General features: G+C 49.8%; 5 protein-coding genes across 5 annotated transcripts; all 5 read right to left on the bottom strand.

The window, feature by feature from the left end:
* Positions 1–4,638: 4,638 nt before the first annotated feature.
* LOC141475829 (feather beta keratin-like) lies at positions 4,639–4,935 on the bottom strand. The gene has a single exon (XM_074164373.1). It carries the CDS (start codon positions 4,933–4,935, stop codon positions 4,639–4,641), a length of 297 nt encoding a protein of 98 aa, XP_074020474.1.
* Positions 4,936–8,236: 3,301 nt separating this feature from the next.
* On the bottom strand, positions 8,237–8,533 carry LOC141476036 (feather beta keratin-like). The gene has a single exon (XM_074164653.1). The coding sequence runs from the start codon at positions 8,531–8,533 to the stop codon at positions 8,237–8,239; it is 297 nt and encodes a 98-aa protein (XP_074020754.1).
* Positions 8,534–11,844: 3,311 nt separating this feature from the next.
* Positions 11,845–12,141, bottom strand: LOC141476035 (feather beta keratin-like). Its single transcript, XM_074164652.1, has one exon. It carries the CDS (start codon positions 12,139–12,141, stop codon positions 11,845–11,847), a length of 297 nt encoding a protein of 98 aa, XP_074020753.1.
* Positions 12,142–14,812: 2,671 nt separating this feature from the next.
* LOC141475928 (feather beta keratin-like) lies at positions 14,813–15,109 on the bottom strand. Its single transcript, XM_074164499.1, has one exon. It carries the CDS (start codon positions 15,107–15,109, stop codon positions 14,813–14,815), a length of 297 nt encoding a protein of 98 aa, XP_074020600.1.
* A 2,671-nt stretch (positions 15,110–17,780) lies between these two features.
* On the bottom strand, positions 17,781–18,077 carry LOC141475933 (feather beta keratin-like). The gene has a single exon (XM_074164508.1). It carries the CDS (start codon positions 18,075–18,077, stop codon positions 17,781–17,783), a length of 297 nt encoding a protein of 98 aa, XP_074020609.1.
* Between the last annotated feature and the right edge of the window lie 1,590 nt (positions 18,078–19,667).

The following is a 19,667-nucleotide window of genomic DNA, read 5'->3' as shown; positions in this document are numbered from 1 at the left end:
AAACACCTGCAATTCTGACAGCAAAACACAACTATCTAAAGAGAAAGTCTTCCCCCCAACCAAATCCAGCAACTAGCAAAATACTGCAGAGAAAAAGAACAGCAATCAAATTATTATGAAGGTAAGAATTCAGCAAATAGAGAAAGAGAAGTAGAGTTGAACTAACCTTGTTCACAAAAGAGGAAAAAAGTAAGAGAAGTGGTAGGAAGGACGTTGAGTTGAGTTGGCTTTTATACTGCATCTCAGATGGCCTGAGGACCACAGACATCCTTTGTGCATGAAATTATTTACCGACGAGTATGTCCGGAATGCAAAATGCTTCCAACTGATTAAATGTCTTTTCCTTACTGTTTATTACAGTGTTTTCATTTTCTTATCTTCTGACAGACATTCTGTCATACGAGTTTCTGTCATCTTCTGGTATTATGGACAAAATTTATTCCAGTGCCACCTTTCAGTCACAACAAAATTTATGCTTTAGTGTATATTTCACTTTAGTCATAAAGAAGAACATTCAGAAAAATTTATACAATACATAATTCATCATTGAAAGGTGTTCTTTTATTAAGAATATGAGTGTAAAACTTGAATAAATTCTGGTCTCCGCCAGTGTTTACAAAGCTCTGACTCCAGCCAAGCATAAGAACAATTTAGACAGAACTTCTGTGTGCAAAAAAGCACCTGAAATCCCACTGAATCCAATTAGAAAGAATCGGATCCCTGTGTGAAATTCAGAGAAAAAATACTATTATATTATATCAAATTTGGATAGTATCACCCTATTACACCTCCATAACGCAGTTTGAGGCACAGCTGCTGGCACAAGGGGACACTGAAACTTGATTTATCAGTTCTTTTACAAAGGGAACCTATAACTCCCCTCTGTACCACCTCAGACCACAAATATGAATAACGTTTCACAAGTCATCTTGAGGACACATATGAATTTTAAACTATTTTTAGGTATTATCCTTGCACAAGCTTAACTGTGCAGTCATTGGGGGAAAAAAACACACAAGGACCTGTTTGCTATTGTATTTTTTTCCCTCACTACAGACAGCAACACAACAGTGATTCCACTCCAGATTGACGGAAATTTATTGCATAAGTGGAATGTATATACAAAATTTTAATACGTTTTTTTTTTTTGACTTTACTTTGCAATCTCTCCTGTACAAGCTGCAGGGCTTGAACCTCTCCTTGGAGAAGAGTTATTGAACATTGGGCATGAGAATTCATCAATATCTGGGACAAAAAATTTCTTGGTCTTAGGATCCTAAAGAAGAAGGGCTTCAAAGGGCTTCAAATTCCTTCAAAATTTTCATTGACAATGTGCATATTCACAGAATTATCGAACTGTTCATGATGTATGATGAGGTTTTAATACCCTCATCATATGGGATGCCTTCAAAACCTCTGAACCAAGAAGTTTATACCTTCGCAAAGTGAAGCTTTTTGTATTTTAAGACCATGGAAACCAACCCTGAACAATTCTTTAAAGAAAAAAATCAACCTTCTACAAATTCTTAAACTGCTTCTCATATGCAAGTAATATTACCTAAAGTGGCCCACCTACACTCTTAAATATTTCCCTTCCTTTCCAGACCTAAACAATGCTTCCAACCCATAAACATGTGCAGTTTTGAAATACAAATTCATCTGTAGCATTGGGTGCTTACTGGCAACGTGGAGAATTATTTCTCCTGTAAAAATTGCAACAACAGCCACACAAGTTTTCAACACCTATGTTCTGCTTCTTTCTATTCATCCAAGAGCTTCTATTTGAAATACTACCTCATATTTTAAAAACAAACTCATCAGAGATCACTCCAGTATGTTCAAAAAGACTCCTGATCTGTCTCCTGACCATGGCTCAAATCCAGATTGGTCTGATTGGCTCAAAGAACTCATCCAAGAGGCTTGAAGCCCTCCTTGGAGATCTCCTCAGAGATGTCTTTTTTTTTTTAAAGGTAGTGCACAAATTACCTGTCAATTGTTCTAAAGTGGGTCAGGCAGGGAATGGCTCACAAAGAGCTTTAGTAAATGTCTTCAATGTGATTGAAGATTGTGCTCCAAAGACACCCCCAAGCTAACAAATTGCTGAGGAGCTGAAAAAAAAAAAGTATTAGGCTGGGCTTGGAATAAGTTCATATTGACACCAATAGAGTCAGTATAAAAGTACCAGAAATTCAAAGTACTCAGAAATTGTGAAGATGAAAGAATTTTTAATGGCTAGAGTATGCTTCTCATGCAATTCCAGGGTGAACCTAGACTGGAACAGAAAGCAAAACAATTTCATTATCAAGAAAAGATTCTACCTGCAAAAAAATGTATGTGGGAACTAATCCATGCAAAAAAGGAGGCCTCAATAGTCTCATAAAATTGTCAACATCCATATGCATAATTATTGCACCCATTTCTCCAATCTTAACACACAAAGGAGACATAGCCTTCAAATTAATGTTCACATTCTCCAGGATCTGCCTCTCTAATGATACTTTAAATAAAGGCTTCAACATGCTGCACAAACACTCTATGATGCCACGTTGTCTCAAGATGGTTAGTTCCAGGACACAGCTTTGCTTTTTCAAATGAGGAAGCATAGACTTAGGCACTTACAGCAGAGAATAGTTCTCCAAGCCTTTTCTTTCACAACAAACACCACGAACATAGCTTTCAGGACATGTTGTTGTTGGACACAGGCCATTTAACCGGACATTTCACTCTCCTAAAATTCCTTTCTGTGCTCTTTGTGCTCCCTGTCTATTTGCATCACAGAAAGACGCCTTCTGCCACCAAGAACGAAGTATTCTTTGATGTACATCAGAGTGCAATCAGTGATTCCTCACAGATCTGAGTGAATAACTAATTACTTTAGTCATACCGGTTCTGTCAACAGGGCACCATGTGCTTGTGTAGACACCCCAGTCCCTTCAATTATTTGTTTAAGAAAATACTCATGGAAACCAATTTTTACACAGAGACTCCACTCAGTCTGGTATCTATTGATTTACCATCTTTCATACTTTGCTTTTACTGCCTCAAGCCACTGCCTAAAAGGGGACATCTTCTCTCTAAACTATTTTTTCCCTTACATCGGTAACTTTGCAAAATAAGTGTAAAACATTCGAAAAAAATAAACCTACCTCTTTTCCCCCCCACTGTCTGGGCACTTGGACCAGTTCCAGCACTGAACATGAATGCCAAGGACCTTCCCTCTGCTTCCCCCACTATTTCTATCTCAGCACTATGATACTTTAATCTTCACATAGATTTTAGTGGGCTTTAAAAGAGAGATAAAACCCTGCACGAGGCAGAGTCATCAGAAATTACACAACTGTCTTGTTGCTTTTCCTGTGCTGTGTCCTGCTGGACCCCATGTATCTCCAGCGGGAGAGCAAAGGAGTTGACACAATTAAAAACTTGGATAAATTTCTCAAAGCTTATGTACCTACAGACAAGGGTATTCTTTGATGTCTCTTAGTTGCACACAATGTGCTGAGTTTTAACATCGTCGAGAAAAATTACTAGATAGAGAGAAGCAGGATAAAACCCAAACTCTTCTAAAGGGAAATACCTATTGCCATTTGTTTAGTTCTTCACTCATGTAATTCTTCCTCTATATTACAAGAGTTCTTTTGTGGATTAGCCAAGGAATAAGATTAATTGAATTTTCTTTAATGTGTGAAGAGAGGACATCAAAACCCATCATAAAAATTTATTAATGATACAATCATATAAAGAACCTCAGTACTCTGATGAGATTTGAATACTCGCTTCACCTTTGAAGCCTTGAGTTGAGATCACTCAAAGCGTGTCATGGTTCAAGCGTCGGAGTCTGGTAGTGTTCAACCTAACCAAAAATAGAAACCCAAATACTCCTTCTGAAGAACCTTATTATGCACTTTCAAATTCTCAGAGTTTCAGAGGTGCCAAATAGGTGATAAGACCAGAAATCTCTCAACATGAAATATCAAAATTTTACTTTTACACACATGTTGAAAAAATTTTAGAAAAAAATAACAAGAGATATATATATGTAAAACTGTTCAGTGCTTCACAAGTGTGTAAACAACAATGAAATTTTTATGAGGTTGATTCTGGTGGCTATTCAATTCACATTTTCTGTGGAGAAGGTACTCTACATAGATTTTCCATACAATGACACATTCCTCCCCAAGGGAATGAAAAGAGGGAGAATAAAACCACAAGAAAACTCAAATTGAGATGCAACATCAGTTTAATGATAAAAAGTCAAGTAGCATTCCGCAAAACAAAAGGAATATATATATTTATATAAGGGAAAGAAGCCATTTAAATGATTCCAACTGAAAGATAGCAAGACTCCACTTCTCCTTAATTCCTGAATAAAACCCCTCTACTGATTATTTAAAAGTACAGCATTATACCATGTCAATGTGCAACTCAAAATAACAGATGCAAGCAAAGTCATCAAAAGCAGGAATTTCAAGAATAAGACATCAGTTGGCCATGTCTCAGACAGACCTTACTTCCCTCCTTTGCAGGAGGACATGAGGGTGACTCAACACATTTGGAAACCATGGCCAGTAGTTCTGTCCTCAGACTGGAAACTGGCTTTGGGCTTCCTGGTTGATCTGCTGGACACCCAGCCCGGCTTTAGCAGGGCAGGCACCTTCTGCCGTAGTAGCGGCCACCAAGGCCAGAGAGGTTGAAGCCCCCGGAGCTGATGGGCACTCCTTCTTCACTCAAGATACTGCCAACAGCAGCAGATGCAGAAGATCCCACGGCAGTGTTCTGGGGGAAGGAGCTGAGGATGGGTCCGGGCAGGGTCACCACCACGGGAGAGGGCTGGATCACCACCCGGGAGTCCTGGCACTGCCTGACACAGGGCTCGTTGCAGCTGTTGGCCAGTGGGGTTGGGCCACAGGGACGGCACAGATCGTAGCAGGACATGGCTGTGGGATGGAGGTGCACCTGGGAGAGAGGGCACGGAAAGCACAGGCAGTGTTTGAGGTGCAGCCTGACAGCCTGCTCGGTGAGAGAAAAGACAGAGGCTGGGGAGCAGGGACAGGGTTTGTAGGGAAGAAGAGAGTATTAGGAGCCACAAGGTCCTGAAGGAGCCCCTGCTAAATCAGAGAATACTTACTCCCCTCTCCCCACTGTGGAAAACAAGAAGAGAGACAATGAGAGCAGGATACAAGTTTAAGGTGTTCAGCAAAAGCTTCAACAAAGCCAAAAGACAAAGAAAAGAATAAGGGAATAACACGAGGCAGAGGTAGTTGCAGCTCACCTTGTTCACCGAGGAGAAGGTGAGAGAAGTGGATGAGGAAGCCTACAGTTGGACTGCCTTTTATACTGGTCCAAAACCGCCCCAGGCCCACAGGCACCCTTGGCACATGGAATGTGTTTACCAACAAGCTCATCTTGCATGCAAAGTATCACAATTAAAGAAATGGGAACACTGCTTATGTTCCCTGCAACGCTGCCTTTTCATTTCCCTGTTCGTGATGTGCCTGTTCCGCCACACAGGCTCCTTTCAAGTGACTGTATTAGAGACCAAAATGTTTTCAGGGAAAATGACACAGAAGTAAATGAAGAATTATTCCAATGTACAGTACCTGAGCAAGGAAAAATGCAGACAGTAGACAGAAGCAGCCCAGAGTCCAGCTCAAGCATCAGGTTCATGGTGATGAAGCAGGACATGGTGATCAAGCAGGGCAGTCAGCTCATAGCTCAGAAGATCCAATGATGGTCACCTGGGTCAATAGAGGTCAACTGATTGCTCACCAGAGCCAGAATGACCAGACAGAACCAAGGAGAGGCTGAGAAATCAGTGGGAAACTTAGGCTCCAGATCCATGGGGCCCATGGTCAGGCAGAGGGAAACCTGCAGAAGAACAGGAGCCTTACACTCCTGCCAGCCACCTGAAGAAAGGGTCAATACCTCAGGACAGAGCTTAAATAGAGCCCTGGGTCAAGGGGAAGAGGGAGGTGTGAGAGACCCCAGGTGAGGCTCATCAGGGCCATTGGGCCTGTTGTTGCTGCACTTAGGCCACTGATGTGCAAGAAGAGGAAATCTGTGCCCTTCAGACACAGGACACCAGCTCCATCCATCACAACAAAGTGAGGAAGGACTTCACAAGGGCAAGTGTAGGGTCCTGCAGCTGGGTAGGAATAATCCCATACACCAGTACAGGTTGGGGCTGACCTGCTGGAAAGCAGCTCTGCAGAGAGAGACCTTGGAGTCCTGTTGAACAACAAGTTGCTCATGAGCCAGCAATGTGCCCTTGTGGCCAAGAACTCCAATGGTCTCTTGGGGGCATTAAAAAGAGTGTGGCTAGCAAGTGGAGGGGGGTCATCCTTCCCCTCTGCTCTGCCCTGGTGAGGCCCCACCTGGAGCACTGTGTCCAGTTCTAGGCTCCCCAGTTCAAGAGGGACAGGGAACTACTGGAAACAGTCCAGTAGGGGGCTAGGAAGATGATCAAGGGAATGGAGCACCTCTCTTATGAGGAAAGGCTGAGAGACCTGGGTCTGTTTAGCTTGAGAAGACTGAGACGGGATCTTATCAATGTTTATAAATATCTAAAGATTGGGTGGCAAGAGGATGGGGTCAGGTTCTTCTCAGTGGAGCCTGGTGACAGGACAAGGGGCAACAGACACAAGCTGGAACACAGGAAGTTCCCTCTGAACATGTGGAAAAAATTCTTTCCTTTGAGGATGCCAGAGCACTGGAACAGGCTGCCCAGAGAGGGTGTGGAGTCTCCTCTGGAGATACTCAAAGCCTGCCTGGATGCATTCCTGTCCAGCCTGCTCTTGGTGACCCTGCTTTGGCAGGGGCTTGGACTGGATGAGCTCCAGAGGTCCCTTCCAACCCCTACAATTCTGTGATTCTGTGACTTCTTCCTGCAAGAAAGAAGCTTACCTTTGTTTCATAAGTACAAAATCTGTCTTTCCCTCTGAGGCTCGTTTCAATCACGTTCCCGCCCCAGACAATCCACAGTCAGAGTATCCTACTAGACTGTGATACTCCCTCAGTCAGTGCCTAAGGTGGGCACCTGCTAAAGGCTCCAATGCCCTGTCACTCCCTGCTCCCTCTGATCACATCTGCAATTGCTGCCTTCCCTCTCTGGTACGAGCTTTTCACCCTACCACGCTTCTGCTGCCAGCTCAGCACAGCTCATGAGTGAGGATAGAGAGTGTGTTTCCTGAGGGCCTTCTCCTGCACAGCAGGACACATGGGGTTTGCTGACAGCAGCTGGCTTTCAGCGTAGATGGGAATTTAGCTCTGGGGAGTGGCACTGTAGGGGTTCCCACAGAGTACGGGACAGCACAGGAGGTGCCCATCACTCTACCTGAAGAAGAACTAGGAGGAACAGGGTAAAACATCACCTGTGGAGGACAAGAATATGTAGGAGGAAGGGAGAGGCAGCTTGTCCTCTCCTACATCCCCTGTGGCAGGAGCAACCACCATGTCCCAGTGGAGTTTACCACTCCAATTACATGATGACTCCACAAACAAACAAGGTTACATCCCTCCCTGATGTCTGTGGTCTTGCAGTTGAGGGCAGAAAGGCAGGAAGAGTCAATGGCTGCGTCCTGGAGGGTTCCCCTCTCTCCTTTCTCTGTTATTCAAGGGAGAGACAGAGACTTACTAAATGCCCTCACATCAGTGTCATGGGCCACAGGTCATGCAAACTCCCCAACAGTGACTGTGGTGCTCTGCCAACATTGCTGAGACGTTCAGAAATGGGCTTAGGGAAACAGAGAGACATCAGATCTCAGATCTTAGGTGAGAAGGAACACGAGGAGACATCAAGCTACAATGCAGCATAAACTTTAATGAGTCTAAAGAGTGAAATAAAGCAGCACATGGTGGAAGGGACACGGTCCAGGCTGCTACAAGGGCAGCTGGTAGTCAGGCACCCCTTCACAGCAATGGGACACATGGCTTCCTCACACACACGGAGAGTGGAAGATCAGCTGGATGGCTCTTGACTTGCTTCAGGATGAACCCATGGCACAGGACAGCAGGAGACAACAGGGACTCATGATGCGGAGAAGAAAGCAGGAGGAGTAGAAGACATCAGTTGGCCATGTTTCCAGACAGCACAGGCTGGCACCTCGCTTCCCTCCTTCCTTTGCAGGAGGACACAAGGATGCTCAACCCATCTGGAAACCACGGCCACCAGCTCCATCCTCAGTCCGGCACCTGGCTTTGGGCTTCCTGGTTGATCTGCTGGACACCCAGCCCGGCTTTAGCAGGGCAGGCACCTTCTGCCGTAGTAGCGGCCACCAAGGGCAGAGAGGTTGAAGCCCCCGGAGCTGATGGGCACTCCTTCCTCACTCAGGATGCTGCCAACAGCAGCGGAGGTGGTGGATCCCACGGCGGTGTTCTGGGGGAAGGAGCTGAGGATGGGTCCGGGCAGGGTCACCACCACGGGAGAGGGCTGGATCACCACCCGGGAGTCCTGGCACTGCCTGACACAGGGCTCGTTGCAGCTGTTGGCCAGTGGGGTTGGGCCACAGGGACGGCACAGATCGTAGCAGGACATGGCTGTGGGGTGGAGGTGCACCTGGGAGAGAGGGCACGGAAAGCACAGGCAGTGTTTGAGGTGCAGCCTGACAGCCTGCTCGGTGAGAGAAAAGACAGAGGCTGGGGAGCAGGGACAGGGTTTGTAGGGAAGAAGAGAGTATTAGGAGCCACAAGGTCCTGAAGGAGCCCCTGCTAAATCAGAGAATACTTACTCCCCTCTCCCCACTGTGGAAAACAAGAAGAGAGACAATGAGAGCAGGATACAAGTTTAAGGTGTTCAGCAAAAGCTTCAACAAAGCCAAAAGACAAAGAAAAGAATAAGGGAATAACACGAGGCAGAGGTAGTTGCAGCTCACCTTGTTCACCGAGGAGAAGGTGAGAGAAGTGGATGAGGAAGCCTACAGTTGGACTGCCTTTTATACTGGTCCAAAACCACCCCAGGCCCACAGGCACCCTTGGCACATGGAATGTGTTTACCAACAAGCTCATCTTGCATGCAAAGTATCACAATTAAAGAAATGGGGACACTGCTTATGTTCCCTGCAACGCTGCCTTTTCATTTCCCTGTTCATGATGTGCCTGTTCCGCCACACAGGCTCCTTTCAAGTGACTGTATTAGAGACCAAAACGTTTTCAGGGAAAATGACACAGAAGTAAATGAAGAATTATTCCAATGCACAGTACCTGAGCAAGGAAAAATGCAGACAGTAGACAGAAGCAGCTCAGAGTCCAGCTCAAGCATCAGGTTCATGGTGATGAAGCAGGACATGGTGATCAAGCAGGGCAGTCAGCTCATAGCTCAGAAGATCCAATGATGGTCACCTGGGTCAATAGAGGTCAACTGACTGCTCACCAGAGCCAGAATGACCAGACAGAACCAAGGAGAGGCTGAGAAATCAGTGGGAAACTTAGGCTCCAGATCCATGGGGCCCATGGTCAGGCAGAGGGAAACCTGCAGAAGAACAGGAGCCTTACACTCCTGCCAGCCACCTAAAGAAAGGGTCAATACCTCAGGACAGAGCTTAAATAGAGCCCTGGGTCAAGGGGAAGAGGGAGGTGTGAGAGACCCCAGGTGAGGCTCATCAGGGCCATTGGGCCTGTTGTTGCTGCACTTAGGCCACTGATGTGCAAGAAGAGGAAATCTGTGCCCTTCAGACACAGGACACCAGCTCCATCCATCACAACAAAGTGAGGAAGGACTTCACAAGGGCAAGTGTAGGGTCCTGCAGCTGGGTAGGAATAATCCCATACACCAGTACAGGTTGGGGCTGACCTGCTGGAAAGCAGCTCTGCAGAGAGAGACCTTGGAGTCCTGGTGAACAACAAGTTGCTCATGAGCCAGCAATGTGCCCTTGTGGCCAAGAACTCCAATGGTCTCTTGGGGGCATTAAAAAGAGTGTGGCTAGCAAGTGGAGGGGGGTCATCCTCCCCCTCTGCTCTGCCCTGGTGAGGCCCCATCTGGAGCACTGTGTCCAGTTCTAGGCTCCCCAGTTCAAGAGGGACAGGGAACTACTGGAAACAGTCCAGTAGGGGACTAGGAAGATGATCAAGGGAATGGAGCACCTCTCTTATGAGGAAAGGCTGAGAGACCTGGGTCTGTTTAGCTTGAGAAGACTGAGACGGGATCTTATCAATGTTTATAAATATCTAAAGATTGGGTGGCAAGAGGATGAGGTCAGGTTCTTCTCAGTGGAGCCTGGTGACAGGACAAGGGGCAACAGACACAAGCTGGAACACAGGAAGTTCCCTCTGAACATGTGGAAAAAATTCTTTCCTTTGAGGATGCCAGAGCACTGGAATAGGCTGCCCAGAGAGGGTGTGGAGTCTCCTCTGGAGATACTCAAAGCCTGCCTGGATGCATTCCTGTCCAGCCTGCTCTTGGTGACCCTGCTTTGGCAGGGGCTTGGACTGGATGATCTCCAGAGGTCCCTTCCAACCCCTACAATTCTGTGATTCTGTGTGATTCTGTGACTTCTTCCTGCAAGAAAGAAGCTTACCTTTGTTTCATAAGTACAAAATCTGTCTTTCCCTCTGAGGCTCGTTTCAATCACGTTCCCGCCCCAGACAATCCACAGTCAGAGTATCCTACTAGACTGTGATACTCCCTCAGTCAGTGCCTAAGGTGGGCGCCTGCTAAAGGCTCCAATGCCCTGTCACTCCCTGCTCCCTCTGATCACATCTGCAATTGCTGCCTTCCCTCTCTGGTACGAGCTTTTCACCCTACCATGCTTCTGCTGCCAGCTCAGCACAGCTCATGAGTGAGGATAGAGAGTGTGTTTCCTGAGGGCCTTCTCCTGCACAGCAGGACACATGGGGTTTGCTGACAGCAGCTGGCTTTCAGCGTAGATGGGAATTTAGCTCTGGGGAGTGGCACTGTAGGGGTTCCCACAGAGCACGGGACAGCACAGGAGGTGCCCATCACTCTACCTGAAGAAGAACTAGGGGGAACAGGGTAAAACATCACCTATGGAGGACAAGAATATGTAGGAGGAAGGGAGAGGCAGCTTGTCCTCTCCTACATCCCCTGTGGCAGGAGCAACCACCATGTCCCAGTGGAGTTTACCACTCCAATTACATGATGACTCCACAAACAAACAAGGTTACATCCCTCCCTGATGTCTGTGGTCTTGCAGTTGAGGGCAGAAAGGCAGGAAGACTCAATGGCTGCGTCCTGGAGGGTTCCCCTCTCTCCTTTCTCTGTTATTCAAGGGAGAGACAGAGACTTACTAAATGCCCTCACATCAGTGTCATGGGCCACAGGTCATGCAAACTCCCCAACAGTGACTGTGGTGCTCTGCCAACATTGCTGAGACGTTCAGAAATGGGCATAGGGAAACAGAGAGACATCAGCTCTCAGATCTTAGGTGAGAAGGAACACGAGGAGACATCAAGCTACAATGCAACATACATTTTAATGAGTCTAAAGAGTGAAATAAAGCAGCACATGGTGGAAGGGACACGGTCCAGGCTGCTACAAGGGCAGCTGGTAGTCAGGCACCCCTTCACAGCAATGGGACACATGGCTTCCTCACACACACGGAGAGTGGAAGATCAGCTGGATGGCTCTTGACTTGCTTCAGGATGAACCCATGGCACAGGACAGCAGGAGACAACAGGGACTCATGATGCGGAGAAGAAAGCAGGAGGAGTAGAAGACATCAGCTGGCCATGTTTCCAGACAGCACAGGCTGGCACCTCGCTTCCCTCCTTCCTTTGCAGGAGGACACAAGGATGCTCAACCCATCTGGAAACCACGGCCACCAGCTCCATCCTCAGTCCGGCACCTGGCTTTGGGCTTCCTGGTTGATCTGCTGGACACCCAGCCCGGCTTTAGCAGGGCAGGCACCTTCTGCCGTAGTAGCGGCCACCAAGGCCAGAGAGGTTGAAGCCCCCGGAGCTGATGGGCACTCCTTCCTCACTCAGGATGCTGCCAACAGCAGCGGAGGTGGTGGATCCCACGGCGGTGTTCTGGGGGAAGGAGCTGAGGATGGGTCCGGGCAGGGTCACCACCACGGGAGAGGGCTGGATCACCACCCGGGAGTCCTGGCACTGCCTGACACAGGGCTCGTTGCAGCTGTTGGCCAGCGGGGTTGGGCCACAGGGACGGCACAGATCGTAGCAGGACATGGCTGTGGGATGGAGGTGCACCTGGGAGAGAGGGCACGGAAAGCACAGGCAGTGTTTGAGGTGCAGCCTGACAGCCTGCTCGGTGAGAGAAAAGACAGAGGCTGGGGAGCAGGGACAGGCTGCACAGGGAGGAAGAGAGTATTAGGAGCCGCAGTCCACAAGGTTTCTCTGCAAAGAGAGCCCAAGACTTTCTCCCACCTCCCCTCACGGGAGAACAAGGAGACAAGAGAGATGATGGGAGCAGGATCAAGCAGCAAGGATGTCAGCAAAAGCTACATCAAGAAAAACACTCAATCAAGGCCAAAAGACAAACAGGAGAAAAAGGAGAAAGAGAGCAAGAGGCAAAGGCAGTTGGAGCTCACCTTGTTCACCGAGGAGGAGAAGGCAAGAGAAGTGGATGAGGGAGACTGCAGTTGGACTGCCTTTTATACTGGTCCAGAACACCCCAGGCCCTAGAGGCAGCCTTTGCACATGGAATGTGTTTACCAACAAGCTCATCTTGCATGCAAAGTATCACAATTAAAGAAATGGGGACACTGCTTATGTTCCCTGCAACGCTGCCTTTTCATTTCCCTGTTCATGACATGCCCGTTCTGCCACACAGGCTCCTTTCAAGTCACAGTATTAGAGGCCCAAACTTTTCCGCGAGAAATGACACGTCAGCACAGGCAGATGATGCAGGCAGTGATGAGGAATGTCCCACTTCACCAGGTGATGCCATCCCCTTGCCCTCCAGGGCCTCCCTTTGAAGTGTTTCCTGATGAATGGGACAGGTCTCCTCACAGCCCTGAGGCTTCAGCCTGGACATGCACACACAAGGGTGGGCACCATCACTCGCTCGCTCTCATGCTCTGCTCACTCACGCTGCACTAGGCATTGCCTCTCCAGGCAGGGCACCTCTGCTCTTGGGTTTCAGAACTACTGTCTCTGAGACTGAGCAACGTTCTCAGCAGGAGTTTTCTTGTCTCCTGTTCTATCTTCCTTTTCCCTTTCATCCCTTCCTGCCTTAAACAGCGACTCCAGTGGTTCCGAATGAAGACTATTCCTCTCTGAACACTCTCTGCTGGCCACGTCATGCAAAGTTGGAGGCACCCCAATGACCAAGGCACGTGCTCGCCAATCGATACACGTCCTCCTTCCTGCCCATGTCTTAGCCACAGCTGCAGCTTGGGCCACCAGGAACCACCATACACTTGGCAAGATTTCCACAGGACACCCAACCCTACTCAGCAGCGAGCAGGGTCCGTGACTCTTTGCAAGGAGGAGCAGAGCACAAGGGGTGCCTCCTCCTCTACCTGAAGCATGACCAGAGGAGCAGGACCAAATTACTGCTTGTGGAGGAAAAGGGGTGGGAAGGAAACGGAGAATAGAGCTGGCAGGGTACCACTCCCCAGCTTGAGGCCCGCTTGGAGGAACAAAAGCATCACTGCTTGGGACCTCTCCAGGCACAGCCCAAGTGGGGTTTCTGGAGTGTTTGCTGCATGTCTGCTCCAGAGTCATGTCCCTTCAGGACACAGTGACACGCACAGAAGGACTCCGCAACACTTAATGCTTTTGACCACAAAACTGCTCCACTGGGGGCAAAGATGCTTTTCCTGCTCCCTTGTAGCCCTCCAGAGAGTTTCTAGGACATGTCACTGATGCTACCCATCACTTTCAGATGAGGGAGGATAATCCCTGTGTGTCCATCCCCCTTCCTTACCTATTTTACACACTCATAACCACTGTGCCACACTCAAACCATTGTGCCAAAAACTAGCAGAGGGCTCACATCGCCCTTTACACAGTTGCCCTGCTGGCAACATGTCCCTTCAACCCCTCCAGTTCCAGGGTTTGGAAGGAGTGTTTGGGGGAGAGAAACGCAAGGACACATTGCAAGTGGTAACATGTGATCAGAGCCTTGGCCAGGTGGGCATTAGCCTGCAGTAAAATGTCTTGCAGGAAGTCAAAGGCTTGCCTCATGAACTGGAAGCCAGTATCCAACCTTGCTTACTAATAACATGTCCTTTGGGGGAAGTTCCTGGCCACTCTGAGCAGACTCATAGAACTCCATACGCCCCTCCAATATCCCATGTTTTTTTGTATGATCAAGGCCCTTGAGGGCTGCCAGCACCTCTGGGCACAGCAGAGATCGAACATTCAGTCTTGCCTGCCCACCCATTCCCCCTTCTCAGCATCACATTTCTGCCTGGACAGCTTGGCTGGGCTACTCAGGAGGGAAGAAACACGAGGAGACATCAAGCTACAATGCAGCATAAACTTTAATGAGTCTAAAGAGTGAAATAAAGCAGCACATGGTGGAAGGGACACGGTCCAGGCTGCTACAAGGGCAGCTGGTAGTCAGGCACCCCTTCACAGCAATGGGACACATGGCTTCCTCACACACACGGAGAAGAGGGGGTGAGAAGGTCCCCCCTTAACTTGCTTCAGGATGAACCCATGGCACAGGGCAGCAGGAGACAACAGGGACTCATGATGCGGAGAAGAAAGCAGAAGACATCAGTTGGCCATGTTTCTAGACAGCACAGGCTGGCACCTCGCTTCCCTCCTTCCTTTGCAGGAGGACACAAGGATGCTCAACCCATCTGGAAACCACGGCCACCAGCTCCATCCTCAGTCCGGCACCTGGCTTTGGGCTTCCTGGTTGATCTGCTGGACACCCAGCCCGGCTTTAGCAGGGCAGGCACCTTCTGCCGTAGTAGCGGCCACCAAGGGCAGAGAGGTTGAAGCCCCCGGAGCTGATGGGCACTCCTTCCTCACTCAGGATGCTGCCAACAGCAGCGGAGGTGGTGGATCCCACGGCGGTGTTCTGGGGGAAGGAGCTGAGGATGGGTCCGGGCAGGGTCACCACCACGGGAGAGGGCTGGATCACCACCCGGGAGTCCTGGCACTGCCTGACACAGGGCTCGTTGCAGCTGTTGGCCAGTGGGGTTGGGCCACAGGGACGGCACAGATCGTAGCAGGACATGGCTGTGGGATGGAGGTGCACCTGGGAGAGAGGGCACGGAAAGCACAGGCAGTGTTTGAGGTGCAGCCTGACAGCCTGCTCGGTGAGAGAAAAGACAGAGGCTGGGGAGCAGGGACAGGCTGCACAGGGAGGAAGAGAGTATTAGGAGCCGCAGTCCACAAGGTTTCTCTGCAAAGAGAGCCCAAGACTTTCTCCCACCTCCCCTCACGGGAGAACAAGGAGACAAGAGAGATGATGGGAGCAGGATCAAGCAGCAAGGATGTCAGCAAAAGCTACATCAAGAAAAACACTCAATCAAGGCCAAAAGACAAACAGGAGAAAAAGGAGAAAGAGAGCAAGAGGCAAAGGCAGTTGGAGCTCACCTTGTTCACCGAGGAGGAGAAGGCAAGAGAAGTGGATGAGGGAGACTGCAGTTGGACTGCCTTTTATACTGGTCCAGAACACCCCAGGCCCTAGAGGCAGCCTTTGCACATGGAATGTGTTTACCAACAAGCTCATCTTGCATGCAAAGTATCACAATTAAAGAAATGGGGACACTGCTTATGTTCCCTGCAACGCTGCCTTTTCATTTCCCTGTTCATGACATGCCCGTTCTGCCACACAGGCTCCTTTCAAGTCACAGTATTAGAGGCCCAAACTTTTCCGCGAGAAATGACACGTCAGCACAGGCAGATGATGCAGGCAGTGATGAGGAATGTCCCACTTCACCAGGTGATGCCATCCCCTTGCCCTCCAGGGCCTCCCTTTGAAGTGTTTCCTGATGAATGGGACAGGTCTCCTCACAGCCCTGAGGCTTCAGCCTGGACATGCACACACAAGGGTGGGCACCATCACTCGCTCGCTCTCATGCTCTGCTCACTCACGCTGCACTAGGCATTGCCTCTCCAGGCAGGGCACCTCTGCTCTTGGGTTTCAGAACTACTGTCTCTGAGACTGAGCAACGTTCTCAGCAGGAGTTTTCTTGTCTCCTGTTCTATCTTCCTTTTCCCTTTCATCCCTTCCTGCCTTAAACAGCGACTCCAGTGGTTCCGAATGAAGACTATTCCTCTCTGAACACTCTCTGCTGGCCACGTCATGCAAAGTTGGAGGCACCCCGATGACCAAGGCACGTGCTCGCCAATCGATACACGTCCTCCTTCCTGCCCATGTCTTAGCCACAGCTGCAGCTTGGGCCACCAGGAACCACCATACACTTGGCAAGATTTCCACAGGACACCCAACCCTACTCAGCAGCGAGCAGGGTCCGTGACTCTTTGCAAGGAGGAGCAGAGCACAAGGGGTGCCTCCTCCTCTACCTGAAGCATGACCAGAGGAGCAGGACCAAATTACTGCTTGTGGAGGAAAAGGGGTGGGAAGGAAACGGAGAATAGAGCTGGCAGGGTACCACTCCCCAGCTTGAGGCCCGCTTGGAGGAACAAAAGCATCACTGCTTGGGACCTCTCCAGGCACAGCCCAAGTGGGGTTTCTGGAGTGTTTGCTGCATGTCTGCTCCAGAGTCATGTCCCTTCAGGACACAGTGACACGCACAGAAGGACTCCGCAACACTTAATGCTTTTGACCACAAAACTGCTCCACTGGGGGCAAAGATGCTTTTCCTGCTCCCTTGTAGCCCTCCAGAGAGTTTCTAGGACATGTCACTGATGCTACCCATCACTTTCAGATGAGGGAGGATAATCCCTGTGTGTCCATCCCCCTTCCTTACCTATTTTACACACTCATAACCACTGTGCCACACTCAAACCATTGTGCCAAAAACTAGCAGAGGGCTCACATCGCCCTTTACACAGTTGCCCCGCTGGCAACATGTCCCTTCAACCCCTCCAGTTCCAGGGTTTGGAAGGAGTGTTTGGGGGAGAGAAATGCAAGGACACATTGCAAGTGGTAACATGTGATCAGAGCCTTGGCCAGGTGGGCATTAGCCTGCAGTAAAATGTCTTGCAGGAAGTCAAAGGCTTGCCTCATGAACTGGAAGCCAGTATCCAACCTTGCTTACTAATAACATGTCCTTTGGGGGAAGTTCCTGGCCACTCTGAGCAGACTCATAGAACTCCATACGCCCCTCCAATATCCCATGTTTTTTCGTATGATCATGGCCCTTGAGGGCTGCCAGCACCTCTGGGCACAGCAGAGATCGAACATTCAGTCTTGCCTGCCCACCCATTCCCCCTTCTCAGCATCACATTTCTGCCTGGACAGCTTGGCTGGGCTACTCAGGAGGGAAGAAACACGAGGAGACATCAAGCTACAATGCAGCATAAACTTTAATGAGTCTAAAGAGTGAAATAAAGCAGCACATGGTGGAAGGGACACGGTCCAGGCTGCTACAAGGGCAGCTGGTAGTCAGGCACCCCTTCACAGCAATGGGACACATGGCTTCCTCACACACACGGAGAAGAGGGGGTGAGAAGGTCCCCCCTTAACTTGCTTCAGGATGAACCCATGGCACAGGGCAGCAGGAGACAACAGGGACTCATGATGCGGAGAAGAAAGCAGAAGACATCAGTTGGCCATGTTTCTAGACAGCACAGGCTGGCACCTCGCTTCCCTCCTTCCTTTGCAGGAGGACACAAGGATGCTCAACCCATCTGGAAACCATGGCCACCAGCTCCATCCTCAGTCCGGCACCTGGCTTTGGGCTTCCTGGTTGATCTGCTGGACACCCAGCCCGGCTTTAGCAGGGCAGGCACCTTCTGCCGTAGTAGCGGCCACCAAGGCCAGAGAGGTTGAAGCCCCCGGAGCTGATGGGCACTCCTTCCTCACTCAGGATGCTGCCAACAGCAGCGGAGGTGGTGGATCCCACGGCGGTGTTCTGGGGGAAGGAGCTGAGGATGGGTCCGGGCAGGGTCACCACCACGGGAGAGGGCTGGATCACCACCCGGGAGTCCTGGCACTGCCTGACACAGGGCTCGTTGCAGCTGTTGGCCAGCGGGGTTGGGCCACAGGGACGGCACAGATCGTAGCAGGACATGGCTGTGGGATGGAGGTGCACCTGGGAGAGAGGGCACGGAAAGCACAGGCAGTGTTTGAGGTGCAGCCTGACAGCCTGCTCGGTGAGAGAAAAGACAGAGGCTGGGGAGCAGGGACAGGCTGCACAGGGAGGAAGAGAGTATTAGGAGCCGCAGTCCACAAGGTTTCTCTGCAAAGAGAGCCCAAGGCTTTCTCCCACCTCCCCTCACGGGAGAACAAGGAGACAAGAGAGATGATGGGAGCAGGATCAAGCAGCAAGGATGTCAGCAAAAGCTACATCAAGAAAAACACTCAATCAAGGCCAAAAGACAAACAGGAGAAAAAGGAGAAAGAGAGCAAGAGGCAAAGGCAGTTGGAGCTCACCTTGTTCACCGAGGAGGAGAAGGCAAGAGAAGTGGATGAGGGAGACTGCAGTTGGACTGCCTTTTATACTGGTCCAGAACACCCCAGGCCCTAGAGGCAGCCTTTGCACATGGAATGTGTTTACCAACAAGCTCATCTTGCATGCAAAGTATCACAATTAAAGAAATGGGGACACTGCTTATGTTCCCTGCAACGCTGCCTTTTCATTTCCCTGTTCATGACATGCCCGTTCTGCCACACAGGCTCCTTTCAAGTCACAGTATTAGAGGCCCAAACTTTTCCGCGAGAAATGACACGTCAGCACAGGCAGATGATGCAGGCAGTGATGAGGAATGTCCCACTTCACCAGGTGATGCCATCCCCTTGCCCTCCAGGGCCTCCCTTTGAAGTGTTTCCTGATGAATGGGACAGGTCTCCTCACAGCCCTGAGGCTTCAGCCTGGACATGCACACACAAGGGTGGGCACCATCACTCGCTCGCTCTCATGCTCTGCTCACTCACGCTGCACTAGGCATTGCCTCTCCAGGCAGGGCACCTCTGCTCTTGGGTTTCAGAACTACTGTCTCTGAGACTGAGCAACGTTCTCAGCAGGAGTTTTCTTGTCTCCTGTTCTATCTTCCTTTTCCCTTTCATCCCTTCCTGCCTTAAACAGCGACTCCAGTGGTTCCGAATGAAGACTATTCCTCTCTGAACACTCTCTGCTGGCCACGTCATGCAAAGTTGGAGGCACCCCAATGACCAAGGCACGTGCTCGCCAATCGATACACGTCCTCCTTCCTGCCCATGTCTTAGCCACAGCTGCAGCTTGGGCCACCAGGAACCACCATACACTTGGCAAGATTTCCACAGGACACCCAACCCTACTCAGCAGCGAGCAGGGTCCATGACTCTTTGCAAGGAGGAGCAGAGCACAAGGGGTGCCTCCTCCTCTACCTGAAGCATGACCAGAGGAGCAGGACCAAATTACTGCTTGTGGAGGAAAAGGGGTGGGAAGGAAACGGAGAATAGAGCTGGCAGGGTACCACTCCCCAGCTTGAGGCCCGCTTGGAGGAACAAAAGCATCACTGCTTGGGACCTCTCCAGGCACAGCCCAAGTGGGGTTTCTGGAGTGTTTGCTGCATGTCTGCTCCAGAGTCATGTCCCTTCAGGACACAGTGACACGCACAGAAGGACTCCGCGACACTTAATGCTTTTGACCACAAAACTGCTCCACTGGGGGCAAAGATGC

The sequence above is a fragment of the Numenius arquata genome, chromosome 27, assembly GCF_964106895.1.
Source record: "Numenius arquata chromosome 27, bNumArq3.hap1.1, whole genome shotgun sequence".
NCBI lineage: Eukaryota > Metazoa > Chordata > Aves > Charadriiformes > Scolopacidae > Numenius > Numenius arquata.
The sequence above is the reverse complement of the archived record's forward strand: the minus strand, read 5'-3'. Positions and strand labels throughout refer to the sequence as shown.

What these genes read in the sequence shown, in the direction of transcription:
- LOC141475829 (XM_074164373.1), bottom strand. Translation starts at nt 4,935, where the DNA reads ATGTCCTGCTACGATCTGTGCCGTCCCTGTGGCCCAACCCCACTGGCC.
- LOC141476036 (XM_074164653.1), bottom strand. Translation starts at nt 8,533, where the DNA reads ATGTCCTGCTACGATCTGTGCCGTCCCTGTGGCCCAACCCCACTGGCC.
- LOC141476035 (XM_074164652.1), bottom strand. Translation starts at nt 12,141, where the DNA reads ATGTCCTGCTACGATCTGTGCCGTCCCTGTGGCCCAACCCCGCTGGCC.
- LOC141475928 (XM_074164499.1), bottom strand. Translation starts at nt 15,109, where the DNA reads ATGTCCTGCTACGATCTGTGCCGTCCCTGTGGCCCAACCCCACTGGCC.
- LOC141475933 (XM_074164508.1), bottom strand. Translation starts at nt 18,077, where the DNA reads ATGTCCTGCTACGATCTGTGCCGTCCCTGTGGCCCAACCCCGCTGGCC.